The sequence below is a fragment of the Triturus cristatus genome, chromosome 6 (genome assembly GCF_964204655.1).
Source record: "Triturus cristatus chromosome 6, aTriCri1.1, whole genome shotgun sequence".
Taxonomy (NCBI): domain Eukaryota; kingdom Metazoa; phylum Chordata; class Amphibia; order Caudata; family Salamandridae; genus Triturus; species Triturus cristatus.
In genome coordinates, this window is record NC_140589.1 from 878,393,526 (window position 1) to 878,413,522 (window position 19,997).

At 50.8% G+C, this 19,997-nt stretch overlaps 2 protein-coding genes across 2 annotated transcripts in view; both read left to right on the forward strand.

The window, feature by feature from the left end:
- The window catches only part of LOC146817994 (uncharacterized), a 294,213-nt gene that overhangs the window by 133,313 nt on the left and 140,903 nt on the right, over positions 1-19,997 (forward strand). The window lies entirely within an intron of this gene.
- LOC146817996 (uncharacterized) lies at positions 11,813-14,278 on the forward strand. The gene is made up of 2 exons (XM_085609279.1): positions 11,813-12,057; positions 12,801-14,278. The coding sequence occupies exons 1-2, from the start codon at positions 11,925-11,927 to the stop codon at positions 13,289-13,291; spliced, it is 624 nt and encodes a 207-aa protein (XP_085465405.1). The 5' UTR covers positions 11,813-11,924; the 3' UTR covers positions 13,292-14,278.

Genomic DNA, 19,997 nt, shown 5'->3' on the forward strand with positions numbered 1-19,997 from the left:
TTCTCGGGCTCGAGCTTACGTGTCCTTAACAAGGTGACTCTGCCGGGGTCATCGTCCGTTCATTGACTATGTGAGGGCAAGAAACAAGATGGATGCCGTAACTAAAATGGATGCCATGGCTTTACAACAGAATGCCCTACTCTTCAGTGAATTCATGCTAGTTGCGCGGCGAAAACACTGTCATGCCTATAATGGATCATTTGCGGTTCATTGGTACCAAAATCGTGTCAGTACTACGATACCGAATTCACGGGTTCGGATCGCTACAGAACCTCAGGAGGGGGACCACCAACACGCGGCTGGCCCCGAGTTCTGCCACTTTCTGTTTACTGTACAACAGGCCCTCGGCCCAGTTGACCCAGTGGGTGCCGGTCTGGTCACCGTTGGCTTGCGCGGTCGCCTGTTGTCGGACCCCTTCGAGAGAGGGACAGGACTGCTGTTCTTGCTGGAACTGCTCTCGGGTGGGGCCCCCTTCATGTCGCCATTGTGTCAGTTCTGGTAGGGCGCTCGGGGACGCCATCTCTTCGGGGGAGGATTCGCTGGGTCCAGGGTCGGTGTCCGCCTCCTCCTCGCTGCTGGTGGGAGGGGGTGTGGGCCCCTCGGCTGGGGCGGCCCCGGAGGTCGAGGATGAGCTGGGGGCCCGGGCGGTCATGGACCGGGTGATGGCGCAGGCCCAGTCAGCCAGTCCCAACATTCGGAGGTGCTCTCGTCGCTCCACTTGAGCCCAGGGGGAACTCTCCAAGTCGTTCCCCAGGAGACAGTCGACAGGGGCGTCTTCGCGCACCGTCACCTTCAGCAGGCCCGTCACCCCTCCCCACTCGAAGGGGACCAGGGCCATCTGGCACAGGCTTTCACTGTTGTCGGCCGTCCGTATGGGGCACAGGACATTCGGTAGAATCTGTTCAGGGGTCACCAGGTGGCAACGGACAGCGGTGATACTGGCGCCTGTGTCACGAAGGGCTTCGGCCCGTTGTCCATTGACCGTGACCTGCTGCCGGTACTTCTGGGTGTTGCTTGGGATGGGGGTGCAGGGTACCATTTCTCGGCTACCCAGGCAGACCAGGGACATGGCTGCCGGCTCCCACTCAGTGTTTCCTCGGTCGAGGGCCTCCTCTTCCTCTTCTCCTTCTCCCAGGGCGGCGGCCGCCAGCTGTCGGGGCGGGGGCCAGCTGGCCCCGTTTCTTCGGTTCAGGGGGCAGACCGGATCTCTGGCATAGTGTCCGGTTTGTTGGCAGCCGTAGCAGGTCACTGGTGGCCGTGGTCCGGGTCTGGCCGGGGGCGCCCCCCTTCGGGCTAGGCTCGGGGAGAGTTGTTGCTGCGGTGGCCCTCGAGGGGGGCTCCTGGGGGCCCCGGCGGGAGGGTCTCGGTTCCTGTTCGGCCCTCCCCCTCCACCGCGCTGGCGGGGGGGTCCGGTGGGGTTCCTCTGGTACTCCCCCATTGAGTTCCGGGGGACCCGGGAATTGACCCATCGATCGGCCTCGACGGCGAGTTTTCGTGGGTCGGTCATTTTGCTGTCGAGGAGGTGCTGTCTCAGTTCCACAAAGCAATTGTTGGAGAGGTGCTCCCACACGATGAGGTCGACCAACTGCCCGTAGGTGGTGACTTTGCTCCCTTTGATCCACCCTTCTAGGGCCCGACTGAAAAAGTCCACATATTCCACCCATGTGGTACCCGGGATTTTCTTGCAGTCTCTGAACCGCTGGCGGTACATTTCCGTGGTGAGCCCGTAGCGGGTGAGCAAGGCCTCCTTCATGTGGTCGTAGGAGGTCATCACCTCCTCCGGCAGCTGGAGCAGCGTGTCTCGACCCTCGCTCAGGAACCGCCCCCACAGGCCCGCGCCCCAGTCTTTTCGGGGCACCCGATGAGAGGTCATGGCCACCTCGTAGGCCTTGAACCATTGTTGGATGTCGTCATTCTTGTAATACTCCTTGACGACCTCTTTCGGGATATGTACCTTGGTGTCGGAAGGCGGTAGAGTGTCTCTAGTACTGGGGGTGTTGGTCCCTCCGTTCTTGGCCTTGATCTCGAGCTCCTTGAGACTGCGCTCGTGCTCAAGAGTCAGTTTCTTCTCCTCCAACTCCCGGTGTCGTCTCTTCTCCTCGATCTCCTCTTGAAGCCGTAGCTGCTCTAGGGCCAGTTTCTTCTCTGCCAGCTGGAGTTCGCCGTCCAGCCGCAGTCGTGCGAGCTCTAGCTCGTGGCTCCGGACCTTCTCCCGCTCTCGTATTTCGTCTTCGGAGAGGCCGGTTTCTAGGCTCTTTCTTCCTCCGGTTGCCGGAGTCGGTGCGGTTGATGTGGTCTCAGTCAGGGGCAGGGGACCTTCTTCCTGGGAGGGGCCTGCCCCGGCCTCCCACCATGCCCTTAGAGCCTTCTGCATCTCCTCTTTGGTACCTAGGCCGGTGGTTGCAATGCCTTTGTCCTTGCAGAACTGCTTTAACTCTTTGTGCGTATATTCCTCCAGCCGTTCGGGCTGGAACTCCATTGTCGCGTTGTTTTCCTGGCTGCTCATGATGCTGTTCGTTTGGATGGGTAGCTAGTGGGTACTGGCTGGTACGTATTGCGTTCGGCTCGGATCCCGTCGCTGGCCACCAAATGTTGAAAGGCGGACCCCGAGGAGTCGGTGAGACCACCAAGGGGGGCCCTCACACTGTACGAAGTAGCCGAGCGCTGCCGAGAAGTCTCCTGAGAGATCCTTCTCCTATCACGTACTAGCACAGTAACACCACCACACAGGACTCAAGGAGGTTGTCTCAAGACAAGCAATTCTTTATCATCAATAAAAAGGTTACGAGGTCAATATTTACACGAAGGGATCGAGGGATCCACCAAAAGTCTCAATGTCTCTTTGGAAGGGTAGGGGTAGCGGGACAGTCTTTGGCAGGAATGTGGTACGAGGGTACCTGGGGCCCAGTTCCTCTCCTCAAGCTGGAGGACCTCCGGATCTCGGAGGGGTCGAGCCGCGACGGCGTCAGCAGGGCTCTGGCGTACAGTTCGTGGAGAGCTGCGATTCAATCAGCAGGGCTCTCAAGATGGTTTCTGCTCAGCTCGAGCCGCGAAGTCGTCAGCAGGGCTCCGAGGAAGGTTTCAGCGAGGGTGGGCCGCGACAGCGTCAGCAGGGCTCCGATGTTCCAGGTGGTTCACAGTGTTCACAAGAGGGAGCCGCGACGCAGTCAGCAGGGCTCGTGATGGTTCCGACAAGAGTTCTTCTCCGTAGGGTCAGCCGCGATTCAATCAGCAGGGCTCTCGACTCCGGGATACAACTGCCGATCTGTGGCGGGGTCGCCCCAGATATAGGTCTGGAGCTCTTTGATGTCCGGACCCAGGCGCCCGGGGGGGGCGGAGAGGCCGGGTGGAGGTGGCCAGACGCCCAGCAGGAGAGGCGCCAGGCCCAAGGGAGTTGCAGGGCGATCACACCTAGGGATGGGAGGACAGTTGGGGGTCCCATCGTTACTGTCCTCCGCCGGGGGCGATGAATGGTTCCTGCGGCACCCCCTGGCCAGTTCGTGGTGCCTCGATGTCGGGGCTTCGCTGGGGTCGAGGCCGGGTTGAGCGGGGTCGCGCTGGCTGGTGCCTAGTGTGACGTGGATGCCAACAAGATGGCGGAGCCACGAGGAGTATGCGACCGCGTGCAGCTCCGGGTGAAGGGCCTTGGTGCAGTTCAGACGGGTGGCCCGTGAAGGCCGGGGCGGGGAACGGGCACAATCCATAGGGTTAGGGACCACGCCACGAGGCCGGGTCCAACAATTACACAACCATGTACCATCCAGCTAAACTACAAAGCTACATATCAGAGGCCCAACTATATCCATATGCACCACAATATCAAACACATGTCCCACAGATGTAACATTCATTCCATCTGAATCACCCCAAAGGTAGCCAACATTTACAGGGTTGTATGTGTCCAGGCAAACAGCACTACATCTCCCCCATGCCCCCGCCACACCTCCCCTAGCCATCTTCCCAGGGAGGGCTGTTTGGGGGTGGGAGGCCAGCAACACAATCCCACCATGCCCCCTATCCTACACCTGAGCAGGATGGAGCACCCCCCAAGAAGCATGTGGCAGAGATTGCATTGCTCACATCAAACTAACAGGTAGGTAGCCATATTAACAGGGAGGGGTGTTTGCGGGTGGGAAGACTGTACTACAACTCCCACCATGCCCCCTGTCCCACACCTGAGCAGGATGGACCACTCCACACCCAGAATCATTTGGAAGCCATTGTCTCACTACAAACAAACTAACAGGTAGGTAGACCTCATCCCTGGGAGGGCTGTGTGGGGATGGGAGACCTGCACAAGAAACTCACACCAAGCCCCCTGAACCACCCCTGAGAAGGATGGAGCACACCCCCACCCAGAAGCATTTGGAAGCCATTGTCTCACTACAAGCAAACTAACAGATAGGTAGACCTCATCCCTGGGAGGGCTGTTTGGGGGTGGGAGGCCTGCACAACAACTCACACCAGGCCCCTGAACCACACCTGAGCAGGATGGAGCACCTCCCCCAGAAGCATGTGGCAGAGATTGCATTGCTCACATCAAACTAACAGGTTGATAGCCATCTTAACAGGGAGGGGTGTTTGTGGGTGGGAAGACTGCACTACAACTCCCACCATGCCCCCTGTCCCACACCTGAGCAGGATGGAGGACCCCCCTCAGAAGCATGTTGCAGAGATTGCATTGTTCACATCAAACTAAAAGGTAGGTAGCCATCTTAACAGGGAGGGGTGTTTGTGAGTGGGTGGGAAGACTGCACTACAACTCCCACCATGACCCCTGTCCCACACCTGCTATGGATGGAGCAGCCCCCCCCCAAAGCACGTGGCAGAGATTGAATTGCTCACATCAAACTAACAGGTAGGTAGCCATCTTAACAGAGAGGGGTGTTTGTGGGTGGGAAGACTGCACTACAACTCCCACCATGCCCCCTGTCCCACACTTGAGCAGAATGGAGCACCCCCCGAAGCATGTGGAAGCCATTGTCTCACTACAAGCACACTAACACGTAGGTAGACCTCATCCCTGTGACGGCTGTTTGGGCATGGGAGGCATGCACAACAACTCACACCAGGCCCTCTGATCCACCCCTGAGAAGGATGGAGCACTCACCCCCACCCAGAAGCATTTGGAAGCCATTGTCTCACTACAAACAAACTAACAGGTAGGTAGACCTCATCCCTGGGAGGGCTGTTTGGGGGTGGGAGGCCTGCACAACAACTCACACCAGGCCCCCTGACCCACCCCTGAGAAGGATGGAGCACTCCTCCCCACCCAGAAGCATTTGGAAGCCATTGTCTCACTACAAACAAACTAACAGGTAGGTAGACATATTATGCTTCCTTGTCCCACCCCTGAGCAGGATGGAAGCCTACACCACACACACACACACACACAGAAATGTGTCACAAATCCAACCCAAATGTGAAAACATAACAGGTAAGTAGCCAGTACATGCACCCAGCCATTCCTCTCACAAAGCATGGTGCCATATGACAACATCAGCCCTCTCATCGCACAAATATACACACCAATACCATTGCCTCTCACAGTGTGCAGACAGCTAAGCAAATTAAACTGTCACAACAACCAAAGTGTGACAAAACAATTAACATGCTGAAGAAAGTCTGTGCACAATCATGCACAGCACTGAATGCCATGTGTAAGTGCCATGTGGCCAGAGCAGCAAGGACCACATGAAAACAAAGAAAGCTTGGTTGTTGGTACAAATTCAGATTTGCTCATGACATGACAAAGGTATGCATGAGATAACAATGGCCAGTTCATGCTCAGATGTTACGTCTGTCAGGGCAGAGTAATCAACAAAGAGGCATCACAGAAAATCTTTGTTGCGCTAGTTCCTAGATGGCAACATGTCCCTGTAATCACAAAACATGCGCGTGGCGCATGGTATGTTTTGACACCTCACACCATGGACAAGTAATGCATGTACCTCAACATCATCTCAGGAGGCACAGTAGTGCACATACAAAGAATGTGATGATTAGTCAACTGTGTGTTGTACAAACAATGAACAATACACAGCTAACACAAAGCTTGCGGGGTGCACTACAATGACCTTTTCCCACCTGTCCCACAGGTGACCAAGAACTGACTGCAGAGGACAACACCAGCAACCTGCAGAGCCAGTCTCCCCCACTGGAACATGGACTCTCGGATGTTGACTCCCGGGATTCAGAGGACAAGGAGCTCTGGGCCAGCCCATCTGGTGTGCCACGGCACAACCGGTCCCAGGACCCCATTGTCCGCCCACCTCATCTGCAGCAACACCAACAGCTACACAGACCCCTGCTGTTACGGCCTGTGCGTCCTCCACGACCACCGCCACCGCCAGTGCTGCCTGCTACACTCCACCTGTCACAGAAGATGACCACCCCACACCACCAACTGAGGAGGGCAGGGAGAGGATGCGGGTGCCTACAGTGGTGAGGCAACAGGTCCATGGCAGCAGGGCAGTTAGGAGGGGCAGGGTCACTCACAGACAACCAGAGTCTGGGACCGAAGCCTTGGACAACATAAACAGAGTCCTTGGGGCATATGAATGGGCCCAGAACAAGATTGCCACAAGCTCCTCTTGTTGATGAGGTCCATGGACACCCGCATGGGACAAATTGTGGACCTCTTGGTCCAGCTAGTGGCGGTACTGAGAGACAGGCCTGCGCCACAAAAACACCTCCACCTCCCCCTGTTGGGTCGCAGGATGACAGTTCAACTTCCTCTCCTGCGGCCACAGAGATGGGTGAGGCCCTACAGCAGAGGTTCCCCCTGCCAAGCGACAAAGGGGCCGTCCCAAGAAATCTCTGGGCGTATCCCGTAGCAAAGCACCTGCCAAACGTCAGACACAGAGCCAGCCATATTGGCATCCCTCTTCACTACCGCATTGACTGTTTGGACTGTCCTTCCCCGCACTGCCTTGTGAATGGCATCTGTCTGTTGAACTGGGTCATCACATCAATATGGTGACCACTCGATTCTCTCATTTACCATAACTGTCAACTCACTGTTTCACTAATCACCCCAATGTAAATGTTCACCCCCTCACATGTCACCATTGTAAATAAACACTCCTTACACACATGTTGTTGTTTCTGCTCCGTCTTTATTCCAGGATGTGTAGTCTTCACCATGATTACAATGTACCAGGAGTATGGAATGTATGTAGGCAAGGAGAGTCTGAAGGGACCTAGGAAAACACAACAGAACAACATTCACTAGTCTGGGTGTGGCTTCACAGACATCACACAACACTTACCATCAAGCTAATCCAACATGCACACATCACAATGAGCAACAAGTGCCAACATACACATCCTGTAGAAGTTCCAAACTACCCTGTCCCAGAAACATTGTCAGCCACCACTGAGTCAACAACCGGCTATAGTCACAAAGCTCACATACGCCTTCACAACAACAGCAACATCATCAGACAATGGGTCCGTTGTACATAGGCCTGGGCGGTAAATTCCGTTCCGTTCGCGGAATTTGCGGAATTAGGGTAATTTCGCGTTCCGCGGAGAACGCGAAATTGCCCAAAAATCTGCGTTCCGCGACTTCGCGAAATTTTTTGCTTGTTCGCGTTCTCAATATGCGTGTTCGCGAGATATTTCACCCAGAGCACGCAAACAGCGATCGCGAACAGGCAAAAAGTATCGCGAACAAGCAATTCCGCGTGTTCGCGGAATTTCTGCGTGTTCGCGGAGATTTTTTACCGTTTCGCGGAGATTTGCGTAACGCGATTACGCAAATTCCGCCCACCAACTTGTACATTGTCACTCACCTTCAAGTGAAGTAGCGGTTGATGAGCTGTTGACGTGATGCAGCGCGCAATGCAAAAACCCTCCCTTCGTCACAGATCATAGATCACACTCATTCACTACCAGGGCCGGACTGGCCGTAGCGAGCACCGGGCAATCCCCCGGTGCGCCACACAGGTGGGGGCTGGTTTTGGGCCCCTGGGGGTCGTTTTTGTTACAGGGCCGTTTTTGCAGCATTGCTGCAAAATCGGTCCTGTAACAAAATCGGCCGAAACTGGCCCTGGCAAAGAGCTCGGCGGCCCCCCCAAGCCCCGGAAGTGGGGGGCGGGGGGCGGCCGAGCACTTTGCCAGGGCCGGTTTTGGTTCCCAGTCCGGCCCTGTTCACTACATTCGCTGGTGGAACCCATAACACCAACATACTCTCATCTAATAACCTGTTTCAAAGAGGTGATTGTTCCACTCGCTGTAATGGAAGAGAGTACTCACATATCCCTATTTATAAGCTTCACCTTTAGTACTCCTCCCATGTATAGGCCATGGATCTACTAGCTGCTGATTTGAAATGATAACGAAATCTATAACATTATTTACATAAACACATTTGCTCAATAATAATGACCCAACACAATTCTTGTAATGATCCATAAATTTTATCTAAATAATTGAAATTTGAGTCTCTGGGTTTTAATCAAGCAAAATAGAACATCATATTTACCTATTCTGTCTAAAAGTCGCCCTCTAAGTCAGAATCTTGGTCATCAGTTCATACTGTCAGAGTCTTTGGAAACAGCTGTCCTGCAGTGTCACCGTCCTCTCCGTCAGCATAACGTCAGGAAATCGCAAATCTTCTGAAGGGTCTCGACCGAATCGTCATCTGATCTATCCTCTCTAGTCTACCATTTTTATAGTGAATTTACATTCAAAAGTGTAACAATTTATATTTTGAACAGTTCCGATTGGTCCGTTGGGGAAAGTTCGACTTCTTTCCCATACATATAATGTGTCTTTAGATATAGTTCCAATCCACGCAATAGTATCTTTTCATTGTTTCTTTCAGTGCTGCTGGCCGAAAGCCCAGAGCGACTTTGGCTGGCCCAGTTGAGTCGGGGTCGTAGAAAGGTTGCGGCAGCTGATTGGCGACGCATGCGCACTTCGCCCAGAGATGCTTACAATGGAATTGTTCTCGTCTAACAGGGACGTCAGCCATTTTGTGGCCACCAAATGGTCAACTTAAGCAAAGAAACACAAAATGTAATTAATACATAAAAAATAACTATTATTCGGTTATCCCCTTACTAATACCCATATGTGTATGTATTTATCTAGCAGAGGCAACACTTAATGCAGGTTATATTTACATTAATAAAGCACACATCACAAATACATCACGTAAACAACATATAATCATGCAATTTTCTAATTATCTATTATTAATATGCATACAAAAATTAGTTTACGACATTAATTAGGCCATGCAGATGCAATTCCCACGTGTATTTCTTATATTAGTAATGTTGATCAGTACACACAGCAAACTATTAATATAATTACTATTAATTAATTAATTTTATTAATTCAAACATGCAAAATGGAGAGGGTATATAATTTTTAAAGAAAACCCCACTCCAGCAGACGCAGGTCAACACCTTCCTCCTCTCCACTGTCCTCATCACTGGACACGGGTTGGTTTACAGGCGGGGCCTTGGCTGCTAATCAGCATCCAGGAGCAGGGGGATCTCCTTGCGAATGGCTAGGTTGTGGAGCATGCAGCATGCCACTATAATCTGACACACCTTCCTGGGCGAGTACATCAGTGCACCTCCGGTCTTGTCCAGGCAGTGAAATCGTGACTTGAGGAGACCAAAAGTACGCTTCACCACATAACGTGTCCTCCCATGGGCATCATTGTAGCGGACATCAGCTGGTGTCCTGGGATTACGCAGTGGGCTCAGCAACCAAGGACGGTTGGGATATGCAGAGTCACCTAGGTGTGAGGAACACAGAGAAACCTTGTAATGTCACTGTGGCACAGGCCAGCATGTCACACACACAGCACGTTATTTGACTCTGCATACTCACCCACAATCCATGCACGCTCAGGAAGCAGATTAGCCATCAGCTGTGGTACAATGCTGTTACACATGATGTATGAGTCATGCATGGGCTGAGCTGGGAAATTTGGCACACACGTGAGAGATGATCATATCCGCCTGGCACACCACTTGCACATTTATGGAGTGGAAATTTTCCCGATTCCTGTAGATGTGCTCACGTGCCTGTGGTGGAACTAGCCCAACATGGGGGCAATCAATGGCACCAACAACATGGGGGATGTGTCCAAGGGCATAAAAATCTCCCTTCACAGCCACCAATTCAGGACCCCTGGGGAAATGGATATATCTGTCCTTGTAGATCATCATAGCGGACAGGACATCAGGCAGCACCATGCTGAACATATGTTGCAAAATCCCACCTGCGCTGGACACCGTGTGCTGGAATGATCCTGTGGCAAAAAAATGCAGGGCCGCCATCACCTTAGACGTTGGGCTGAAAGCTGTTGGATATGTTCTGCGAGGCTGCAGGTGGTGCTCCAACATAGCACAAAGGTTCTGTAGGGTGGCTCTATCCAGACGGAATTTCCAGATGATCTCTTCATTCTCCATGTCTGCCAGCACTGTGAAGGAACAATGCAGATTTGGTCTCCTCCTATTTGAGATGAAAGTGGACACATGTCAATGCAATACACCATGAGATGTGCACAACATCTTACGTTTTGACTGACACAACGCCAACAATGACTGTCAACACAATTGAGTTACAGAGCCGCTTACATGAAGGGACACCTTCAGCTAAACTGCTCGCACACGTGTCCCCTTTCACATAGTAAGTACCTCCGAAACAACATCGGACTATGAGAATGCACATTGGGATATGGCCACATCTAACATTGGCACGCCTGAGAGTATTTCATCCAGCATATGTGTAAAAATGAAACACTACTGTCTCATACCTAGCTGCTGTACCTGCCACACCTTCAGGCGTAAGTTGAACATAGCACACATCAAAACACAATTACCACAGGCTGAGCGTAAACAACACGTGTGTGCATGAGCCAATAAAAGAAGACAGCTATATGGTTCCCCAAATGTCGTGGTAAGTCTTCAACAGTGTGAGTGAGAGTGCAGGGGGGCACACATGAAGTTGAGCTGCTGCAGTATGTGCCTGAGAGTGTGGGGTTTTGTCATGCACTGCCTAGCATACTTTCTCCAGGGGGAAGGGGTGTGTGGCTTATTTCACACGTTTCCCTGCACATCAAGATTTGAGGGACATGTATTGTCTTGTCAACCATGCAGTGACGCAGCAAGTTGGTAATGCAGGAGTCAGGACAGTGATTGCTTGTGTTAATGGCTGTATGGGTCCCTGTTGTCCTTCTCAGTGTGAGCCCACCTGGCCTGCACAGTCACCGCCCAATCTGACAAAGACACATCACTGAATGTACTGAGTGTTACATGTGTCTTTGTTCATTACTCTCCATCAATGAGTCATCTCAGCCCTGTAGATTGCACACGCTAGGCCTTCTTAGAAGGGTGTGGGTTTGTGAGACCATGTCCCTCAATGTGACCTCCATGACACAGTGAGCCATTCACAGGGCAAGGACATTGAGGGCTGCGCAGTGTTGGACACAGTGAGTCTACCCTCAAACATATGTTGATATGTAATGTATGTCTTGATCTACCGAAAAATGGACAGTAGATGTGGGCAGACTACACATGGCTTTATGTGCTGGCATCCTGCATGTGTATGAGATGGGCAGGTACTGTGTCCACCCTCACACCTGCATGCATTTACGTCTGCTTCTCCCATGCTGATGTTCCATGTGAGATGCATTCTTGTCTCTATTAGACATATCTGTGGATTTGGGGTGAGTCAGTATCATGGTACTGTACTGAGAGATATTGTTACATAACACTGTGTCACTGATGTTTTGCCCCTCTTGTCTCCCATGCCTGCAGCTCAAAGTACACCAGCATAAGGCCGCGTGGAGGGCCATTGCATGCAAGGTGCGGGCTCTGGGTGTCTCAAACCGATGGCGCACCCACTGCCACAAGAGGTGGGATGACATCTGCCAGCTGAGCAAGAACGTGGCCAAGATGACACTGGGGATGATCCCTCGGACTGGCAGGTTGGCACGGCGCATCATGACACCACTAATGGCCCGGATCTTGGCCGTTTTACAGCCTGAGCTGGATGCACGTTTGAAGGAGCATCAGCAGCAAGCTAGCGGTGAGTATTCTGGGAAGGGTTATTTTGGCTGTGAGTGGCTGCATGTGTACACAGCTTGGGCCAGCGCTAGGCTATGTGATGTTGGAAGTGTGATGCAGTGGCTTGTAAGTGGCCTCAATGCTGGGTGCAGCTGTCATGCATTTGCCCTACCTGTACTTCCAAATGTAATTTGAGTACTGGGCATTTACAATGCATTCTGAGTCGTGGGCTTCAGGTATCGTCTGCATTGGGGTAGTCTGGTAAATCACATGGAAGTGGACGGCAGTGTGCCTAATCTGAGTGTTGTTTCATCAATGCGTGCATTGCCTGACCTCAGATTTGTGAGGCTTAGACATCTGACACCAATGTGCAACAGTAGTTGTGCCCCAAAGTACAACATGGTGGATAGCATGAGCCCACGGCTATTGTAGACTGTTATGTTGGAGTCTGTATCTGTGTTGTCCCCTTCTGCCCCATCCAGATATGACAGTGGCAAAATGTTGTGGGGTTCATCCTTGCCCCCATCTGGGCCCTAGGTGTGCTCAGAGCTATTTGTGTGTCTGGTTGAACGGAGCCACCGGCAGGATATTGTGCTGTGTGGGCATCACATGGTTCACTTATGCCTAGTTTGCTTGTTGACACCCACTGTTATTGCACAGGGTGGTGGGCAACATGTAGACTTCGTCATCTTCAGTGATGCTTTGCTTGCATATGTTTGTTCTGTTGATGCCAATGAACTGACCCTACATCTCTCTCCCATGCAGCATCTCCCGTAGGCACGGAAGGACAGGTGGCGGACACCAGTGGTGAGGCATCAACCACAACAGCTGCACACGAGCACAGTGATACAGATGTGACCAGCGCCTCGGAGGGGGACAGGAGTCTGCTGGAGGAATCACAGCCAGAGACGCAAAGCTCAACGTCATCTGACGCCAGCGGTGATGCAGCCATGTTGGCGGGAACAGGGAACGGGGACTCTGCCTCCTCTTCCACCACACAGCGTATGGTGCCCACCCTCCCAGCTACTTACACTAGTGCTGCCCGTGTTTGCAACAGTAAGAAGGGAAGAGTGTCCTTCACCCCTGTCCCCCCTGCTGCCATCAGTGCTGAGTCTGTGGACCTTTTGCGCCAGCTGTGTGTGGGCCAGACAGCTCTCCTCAATGCCTTCATAGACCATGACAAAAAGTTGGCACAGGTGGTTGCTTTCATGGAGGGCATACATTCAGACGTGGGTGGGCTACATCGGACTGTCTAGTCTTTGTCCTCCGCAGTGATGGCAGCCCTTCAACTGCCACAATCTCGGAGTCCAGCTCCAGTCCCTTTGTCCACCCCCCTGCCAGTGGCCACATCTGATGATAGTGACCACGCACAACAGACCTCAAGGTCAAGATAAAGCACACGCAGCACACAGCAGCAGCAGCCCAAGCATCCCCACAGTAAACTAAAGCCACCCCAGACTACAAAGACAAAAGCCCGTCAGGCAACACCAAGGGCCACAAAGTCAAGAAGCAGGCCTCAGGGTCACATTCCTCAGAGGTATCCCCAGCCAAGAACACTCCTGTCCCAAAAGCGTCTCGCAAAGACAAGCAGACAGTTTCCGTGCCCACTGAGAAGGTGGTGCCTGCTAAGAGTACACATAAGAAGAGCTCTAAGGCAAATTCACCCACAACCTCGACTCCCAGTCAAAGCCCAGTGAAGCAGGGAAAGGAGGGCACTGTAGGGGAAACACCTGGTAAACAGGGGATGGAGTTGCAAAGGCAAGGCCAGGCCAAGCGAACAGCTGGATCCAGCATGTCCCCAGAGGGTGGGCCACCGGCTGCACCTGATGCAGCTTTGGTGGTGAGTGTGCCTGTTGGGACCGCACCACTTTCCACTAATCCCAAGACAGGGAAGCCATTTAGAATCCCCAAGAAGTGGAAAGGCACCCCTCCTCAGTCTCCCACCCACACTGTGTTTAACGGCAGCATGACTCAACTTCCACGTGCCACTACACCACCTCGTCCAAGCAGCCCTCCGGCTTCCCAAGCCACTGATGCCTCTACCTCAGCTGGGCCTCTCTCTCCCCAGTCAAGTCTTCCAACTGTCCATGACACACAGCCAGCTCCCAGTCCGACTGACAGGCAAGTCTGAGTGGTAGTCCCCCTCACACACCTGTCTCTCCCACAGCAGTGCCTGTACTGCCCATTGTTACCCCCTGACTGTGTTGCTGACCATGGCAGGGTACAGTCACAAACATTCCCTGTGCAGCTTCTCATGGACTCACTCTGCACATTGGACTGGCCACTGGCCTTGTTGTTCACTGCTGTTTACCCCTTGCCTGTGCAGCTTCTCATGGACTCACTCTGCACTTTGTGCTGGCCACTGGCCTTGTTGTTCACTGCTGTTTGCCCCTTGCCTGTGCAGCTTCTCATGGACTCACTCTGCACTTTGTGCTGGCCACTGGCTTTGTTGTTCACTGCTGTTTGCCCCTTGCCTGTGCAGCTTCTCATGGACTCACTCTGCACATTGGACTGGCCACTGGCCTTGTTGTTCACTGCTGGTTGCCCCTTGCCTGTGCAGCTTCTCATGGAGTCACTCTGCACATTGGACTGGCCACTGGCCTTGTTGTTCACTGCTGTTTGCCCCTTGCCTGTGCAGCTTCTCATGGACTTACTCTGCACTTTGTTCTGGCCATTGGCCTTGTTGTTCACTGCTGTTTGCCCCTTGCCTGTGCAGCTTCTCATGGACTCACTCTGCACTTTGTGCTGGCCACTGGCCTTGTTGTTCACTGCTGTTTGCCCCTTGCCTGTGCAGCTTCTCATGGACTCACTCTGCGTATTGGACTGGACACTGGCCTTGTTGCTCACTGCTGTTTGTCCCTTATCTGTGCAGCTTCTCATGGACTCACTCTGCAAATTGGACTGGACACTGGCCTTGTTGTTCACTGCTGTTTGCCCCTTGCCTATGCAGGTTTGCATGTAACTACTCTGCACTTTGTGCTGGCCACTGGCCTTGCTCTTGTCTAATATTGGTACCTAGCAAAAACCAAAGAAAATGATGGACCGAGTGTTGAACATTGCAAGCACTCACCCCCAGTCAACTGATCTGGGTTTAATCCATCACCGTTGTTTAGCCCACTCTGCCACCCCAGTTCAGACATGGCCATATGCAAATCAGTCTGACCCTGTGCCTCATGGGAACAGTCCAGCCCGAACTGCCAAGCCATGTCTTCCCTGGGCCGGAAACAAGCTTCCTAGGACCGGTTTCTGGCATTTCAGCCGTCTTCAGCCAGGCGTGCTTGAATCCAGTGGCAAAGTGAGCAAGGGACTCACGTCTGAGCATATTGGTACCTATCTGTGCAATATGTAAATAAAGACAGTTACTCCTGTTGTCTGTTTTGTCAGTGTCCTTACTGTTTAAAGTTTTTTTCTGTGTGTTTATGGTTTACTGTGCCACATGCTCTGTATGCCACTTCAACATTGCCAATGGCTTGTCTCACTTTTTCTAGATTTTACAGGGGTGACCGGGACTTCAGTGCTTCCTGACTCTGATGCTTGTGGGTGCAATGATGGTGGTTTTAGATGAAATACTGTTGTCATTATCATTCTTTGTTCATGTTAGCTATATTGTACAGATGTCAGGTTTGGAGGCACTGCCAGCACAGAGTGGGATTCTATCCACAGGATTGCAGGCAGGCTGGCCAGGGTCATCATGTATGTGTGATCTTACTTAATGTGTGCCCAGCAGTGTAGGTGTATAGTCATCTTGTGATGGTCAGTCATCCTAGTCACATGGGTTACTTTCAATGTGTGCACTTTGGTGGTCAAGAAGTGTGCAGCGTGAAGGGGTGAATTTGTCGGGAGTGTTGATGTGTGTGTGCCCCTGCAATGTCAACTACACACATGTGTCACCCAGGAGTATAGTGCCTGTTTGTGTGATTGTTCAGCCCTGTGATTGTGTGTACATGTGTGTGTTGTATGCTGTGCAATGTGCAGTGTGTTGGTGTGTCTTTGCAGTTCTGTCTGACTCCTACTTGTTGTTTTTGTCAATTGTGAGTATGCAGAGTATGTGACTGGCAAGTCAGTGTTGTGTTTTGTTGATCATCCATGTGTCTTGATGCTGTTTGTGGTGACTGTGCATACCTGCTCAGCCACACTGACATTGTGGGTGTGTTTTCTCATGCATTGCTGTCACATGGGGCTTTATTGCCTCCAGTATGGCATGTGGTGTGTGGTGTCATACCATCCCCTATCTGTGCTTCAGATGTCTACCCATTGTGAGTCTGCACTTCATCTATTTGTGTGTGGTACACTCCTGCCATTTCCACTACTGACATACACACCACTTCACTTTCATGTCAGCTGTCCCCTTGGGTTGCCTGTGTGTGTGACTCCCCATCACTTCATTTGTGACACTGTTCTTTGTGGTGCAGATCTTTGCACAGGAGCAATGTGCCACTCAGGACATTTTCCCAATTGGTTATATGTGATTTTCTTGTACTGTTTAGCAGTCATGGTTGATCAATGCAGTTCAACTGTTTGTGCTGCACAGTTTCTGGTCATGTTGTTTCCACTTTGGTGTCCCAGACTTGTGCATCTGTGGGTGTTGGGTTAGGTGTATATGTGTTTGCTGAGGTACTGCTTCCCTTCCTGAGTGTGATGTTGTCAGTGTGCTGTTTTGATTGTTGTTGTGGGTGTTCATGTTGTGTCACTCATATCTGTGTGGGACTGGTATGTTTGGCGTGCACACACTGCTTGGTGTGCATGCAGTGCTGTGGGTGTATGTTGCCTTGTCCTTGCCTGGTGTGCATCCCCTGATGTCCTGCTGTGTTTGCAATGTGATTTATTGGCATGTGCACCTGTTGTGTGTTTGATGTGGCTGTGTGCAATGTTTGGGCTGTGTTGTCTCTTGCAGCTGACAGATTCTCTGTGTGTGGTGTTCTATTTGCATGTCAGTGTGTGTGTTTTGTTAGTGTGGTGTGTTTCATCCAGATAGATATGTGTAGCCAGTGTGCCTACTTGTGTGTCTGTCACATGAACTTAGGTCTATTCTAGTTCCTGTGCTTGTGTTAGATGCGTCATTGGTGTTTTCTCCTCTCATATATGAGCTGTCTCTTGTCATTCTTGTACATGTGCAGGCATGTGGTACACTGTGACATCATGTTGACTTGATTGGTGGTGTGGTATGTATGTCTGTGTGTCATTGTAGGGCCATTTCTCCCAGTTTGTGCCCATGATTGTTTTGTGATGGTGCACTTCTTGTCTGTGCTGCGGTATGTTGTCTATACATTGTTCCTGACTGATGAGGTTGTGCACTCCTGTTGCTCCCATTGCCTTTCCACGGTGTGACTGCACAGGTCATGTCTGGCTTTGTTGTGATTCTCTGTGTGTTTTTGTTGAGTTATGTGTTTTTCTATTGTTTTGGTGCAGACATTGGTTCTGGCATGTGTGTGTGTGTGCGTGTGTGTGTGTGGGTGTGTGCGTGTGTGTGGGTGTGCGCGTGTGTGTGTGTATGCATTTATATATTTAGATGTGCACACACACACATAGATATAAAAAAACATATTCAAAATGTATCTATTTTTGTTTTTCCTTGCTCTCTTCTGAGTGAGGAAGAGTAAGTAAGTCTAAGTTCATAGAATTTCAATAAAGTACATTTTGAACATGAAATACAAAACCCTTTTAATTCAGAGTGGGTTAGTACACCATAGCTTTTCAAGTATTACACACACCTCCCTTTGTTACTGTCTAGTGAGAGTTATACTTTTTTTTGTACCTGTTAGATACTGTAATTGCATTGTCCTCAGCTTGGCAGTAAATATAAGACCCACAGTGCGTATGTCAAGCTTTGCTGGCTGGGTTGCAGTGGCACAGTTACAATCATCATCGTCAAGCTCAATTTCTTATTCAATCTTTCACATCCAAGCACAGAACACGCCTGATGTTGAGGGCGTGTTCCCACAGTTCACTATGAGTGTTATCCTTTCACATAAAGAACTTGAGTAACAACCATTTTGGTAACCATAACATTCTTTCACATAATTGACTGAAGGACAACACCTAAACACGTGAAGTGGCTTTGGCGGTTAGTTGAATGGAGGTCAAATTGGGTGGAGATCCAGTTGACTGGATGAGTAAAATTTCTGGGGAAATTGTTTGTAATAAAACTGGGGGTCACAAGCTTGATCATGTCCAAGTGAGGGGTCAGGCTTAATGAACATGCCTCGAGTCAGGTCTCAAGGTATATCAAGTCTTTGTCTTTGGCTGACACTCTGGAAGAACTTAGTTGTAGAGAGCGCCTGTATGTTTCTGCTGGATGGGTAATATTCCAAAATGGCATGCTCAGTGCCCCTTGGCTTGTACCTTGATGTAGTGATGACGACCTGTCACATGCTCTGTCACTGTCATATAGTTTGGGAGAGTCTTCAGAGACCTCATAAACTTCAGAGTAAAGACCTTGATAGCTCTTATATGCAGACACATTCTCTTTAATGTGGATAATCCTTTTGACAAAACTATTGCATTTCTCTGGGTAGTTTCCCTGAATGATTATGATGTGAAGGGCATCCTAAGCTTTGCTCCTGGGTATTGCATGAGATTTCCTACCCGGATGTCTGAGATTCTGGTGCATCTCCACTGCTTCACCTTGTTATTACTCTACTGGTATTTGATCGCCGTTCCCTCTGTCAAGGGAGAAGGGTAGCTTGATGCCAGGATGAATGAGCAGAGATGTTGACGGCAGTGAGACTTGTCATGACAACAGCAGCCAGGAAAGTGTGTGTTGCCTCTTCTGTGGGAGTATTCAATATTTCATTTCTAGATACAGAGAGTATTTGTCGACAACTATTGGCAGCTATCTCTCATTGGTGGTGACACAAAAATCAGCACTCATTTTTTCCAGTAGCTTTTGTGAAAACTTATGTGATGATTTTTCTCCCAGTTCTGTTGCCTAACACCTAGAAGCACATTGTCACCTCGCTTTCCACCAAAGCATCATATCAGAGAGCAGCCCCCTCTTGTAGATTGAGGACTTGATCACCGCTATAACCTGGTGTCTGACATATGCTAGCTTAATGGTAGGAAGAGGCAATGTGTGAGGCATCACAATGCAGGGCCCTGAATAACAGATATGACTCATACATAACATAACTGGGGTATTTGTAAAGCAGACAATTCACCCGTGGAGGGGAGTGGGAGGGCTTATTGTTTTGGGCTGACAACAATTATTTATTGTTATCTGACTCAATGGTTCTCATTGTATGGTTCTCAGAAGAATGACATTCTCAATGGATTGACTTAGATTTGAAGCTATTACCTTGGGAGCAAATACATACCTTTGTAGTAGATCCATTAGAGCACTGGGTCACCACAACTAGCCTATGTTTCTTTCCAAGTGGTGATGATAACTGTTATCATCTTCCTGGCCCTTAGTGTCTTCTTCTCCATTTGCTGATCAGATGTTTCTGAAATGATGGTAAGCACCAATCTACCCTTTTGTGTGGGTTCTAACTGACTCCTCCAGCTTCAGGGCTGTAATACAGCAAATTTGGTGATTGGCTTCACTTGCTCTTCAGTACTGTCCACCTCTTATGTTCCTCTGATGAACCTATCTAGGATGCCTTTGGGAAATCGGCAGGCTTATCTGTAGGCTTATTGTTGGACCTGGCTCTTCTTACAGGTTTACCCCCCCCCCCCCACGTTTTGCCTCCTATTTTTTCTGACTTGTTTTGGTTGGCTTTAGGACTCTGGGCACATTACCACTGCGGATCAGTGCTAAAGTGCATATGTACTTCGGATTGGTTCTCTATAACTAGCATATTTGAATTACTGGTAAGTCCCTAGTAAAGTGCACTATGGTTGCCCAGGGCCTGTAAATCAAAAGCTACTAGTGGGCCTGCAGCACTGGTTGTGCCACCCACATGAGTAACACTGTACATATGTCTCAGGCCAGGCATTGCAGTGTCTGCACGTGCAGTTTTTAAA

Coding starts and splice junctions, on each gene's coding strand:
- LOC146817996 (XM_085609279.1), top strand. CDS start 11,925: ATGACACTGGGGATGATCCCTCGGACTGGCAGGTTGGCACGGCGCATC. Junction 12,058..12,800: donor GCATCAGCAGCAAGCTAGCG/GTGAGTATTCTG, acceptor TCTCCCATGCAG/CATCTCCCGTAGGCACGGAA.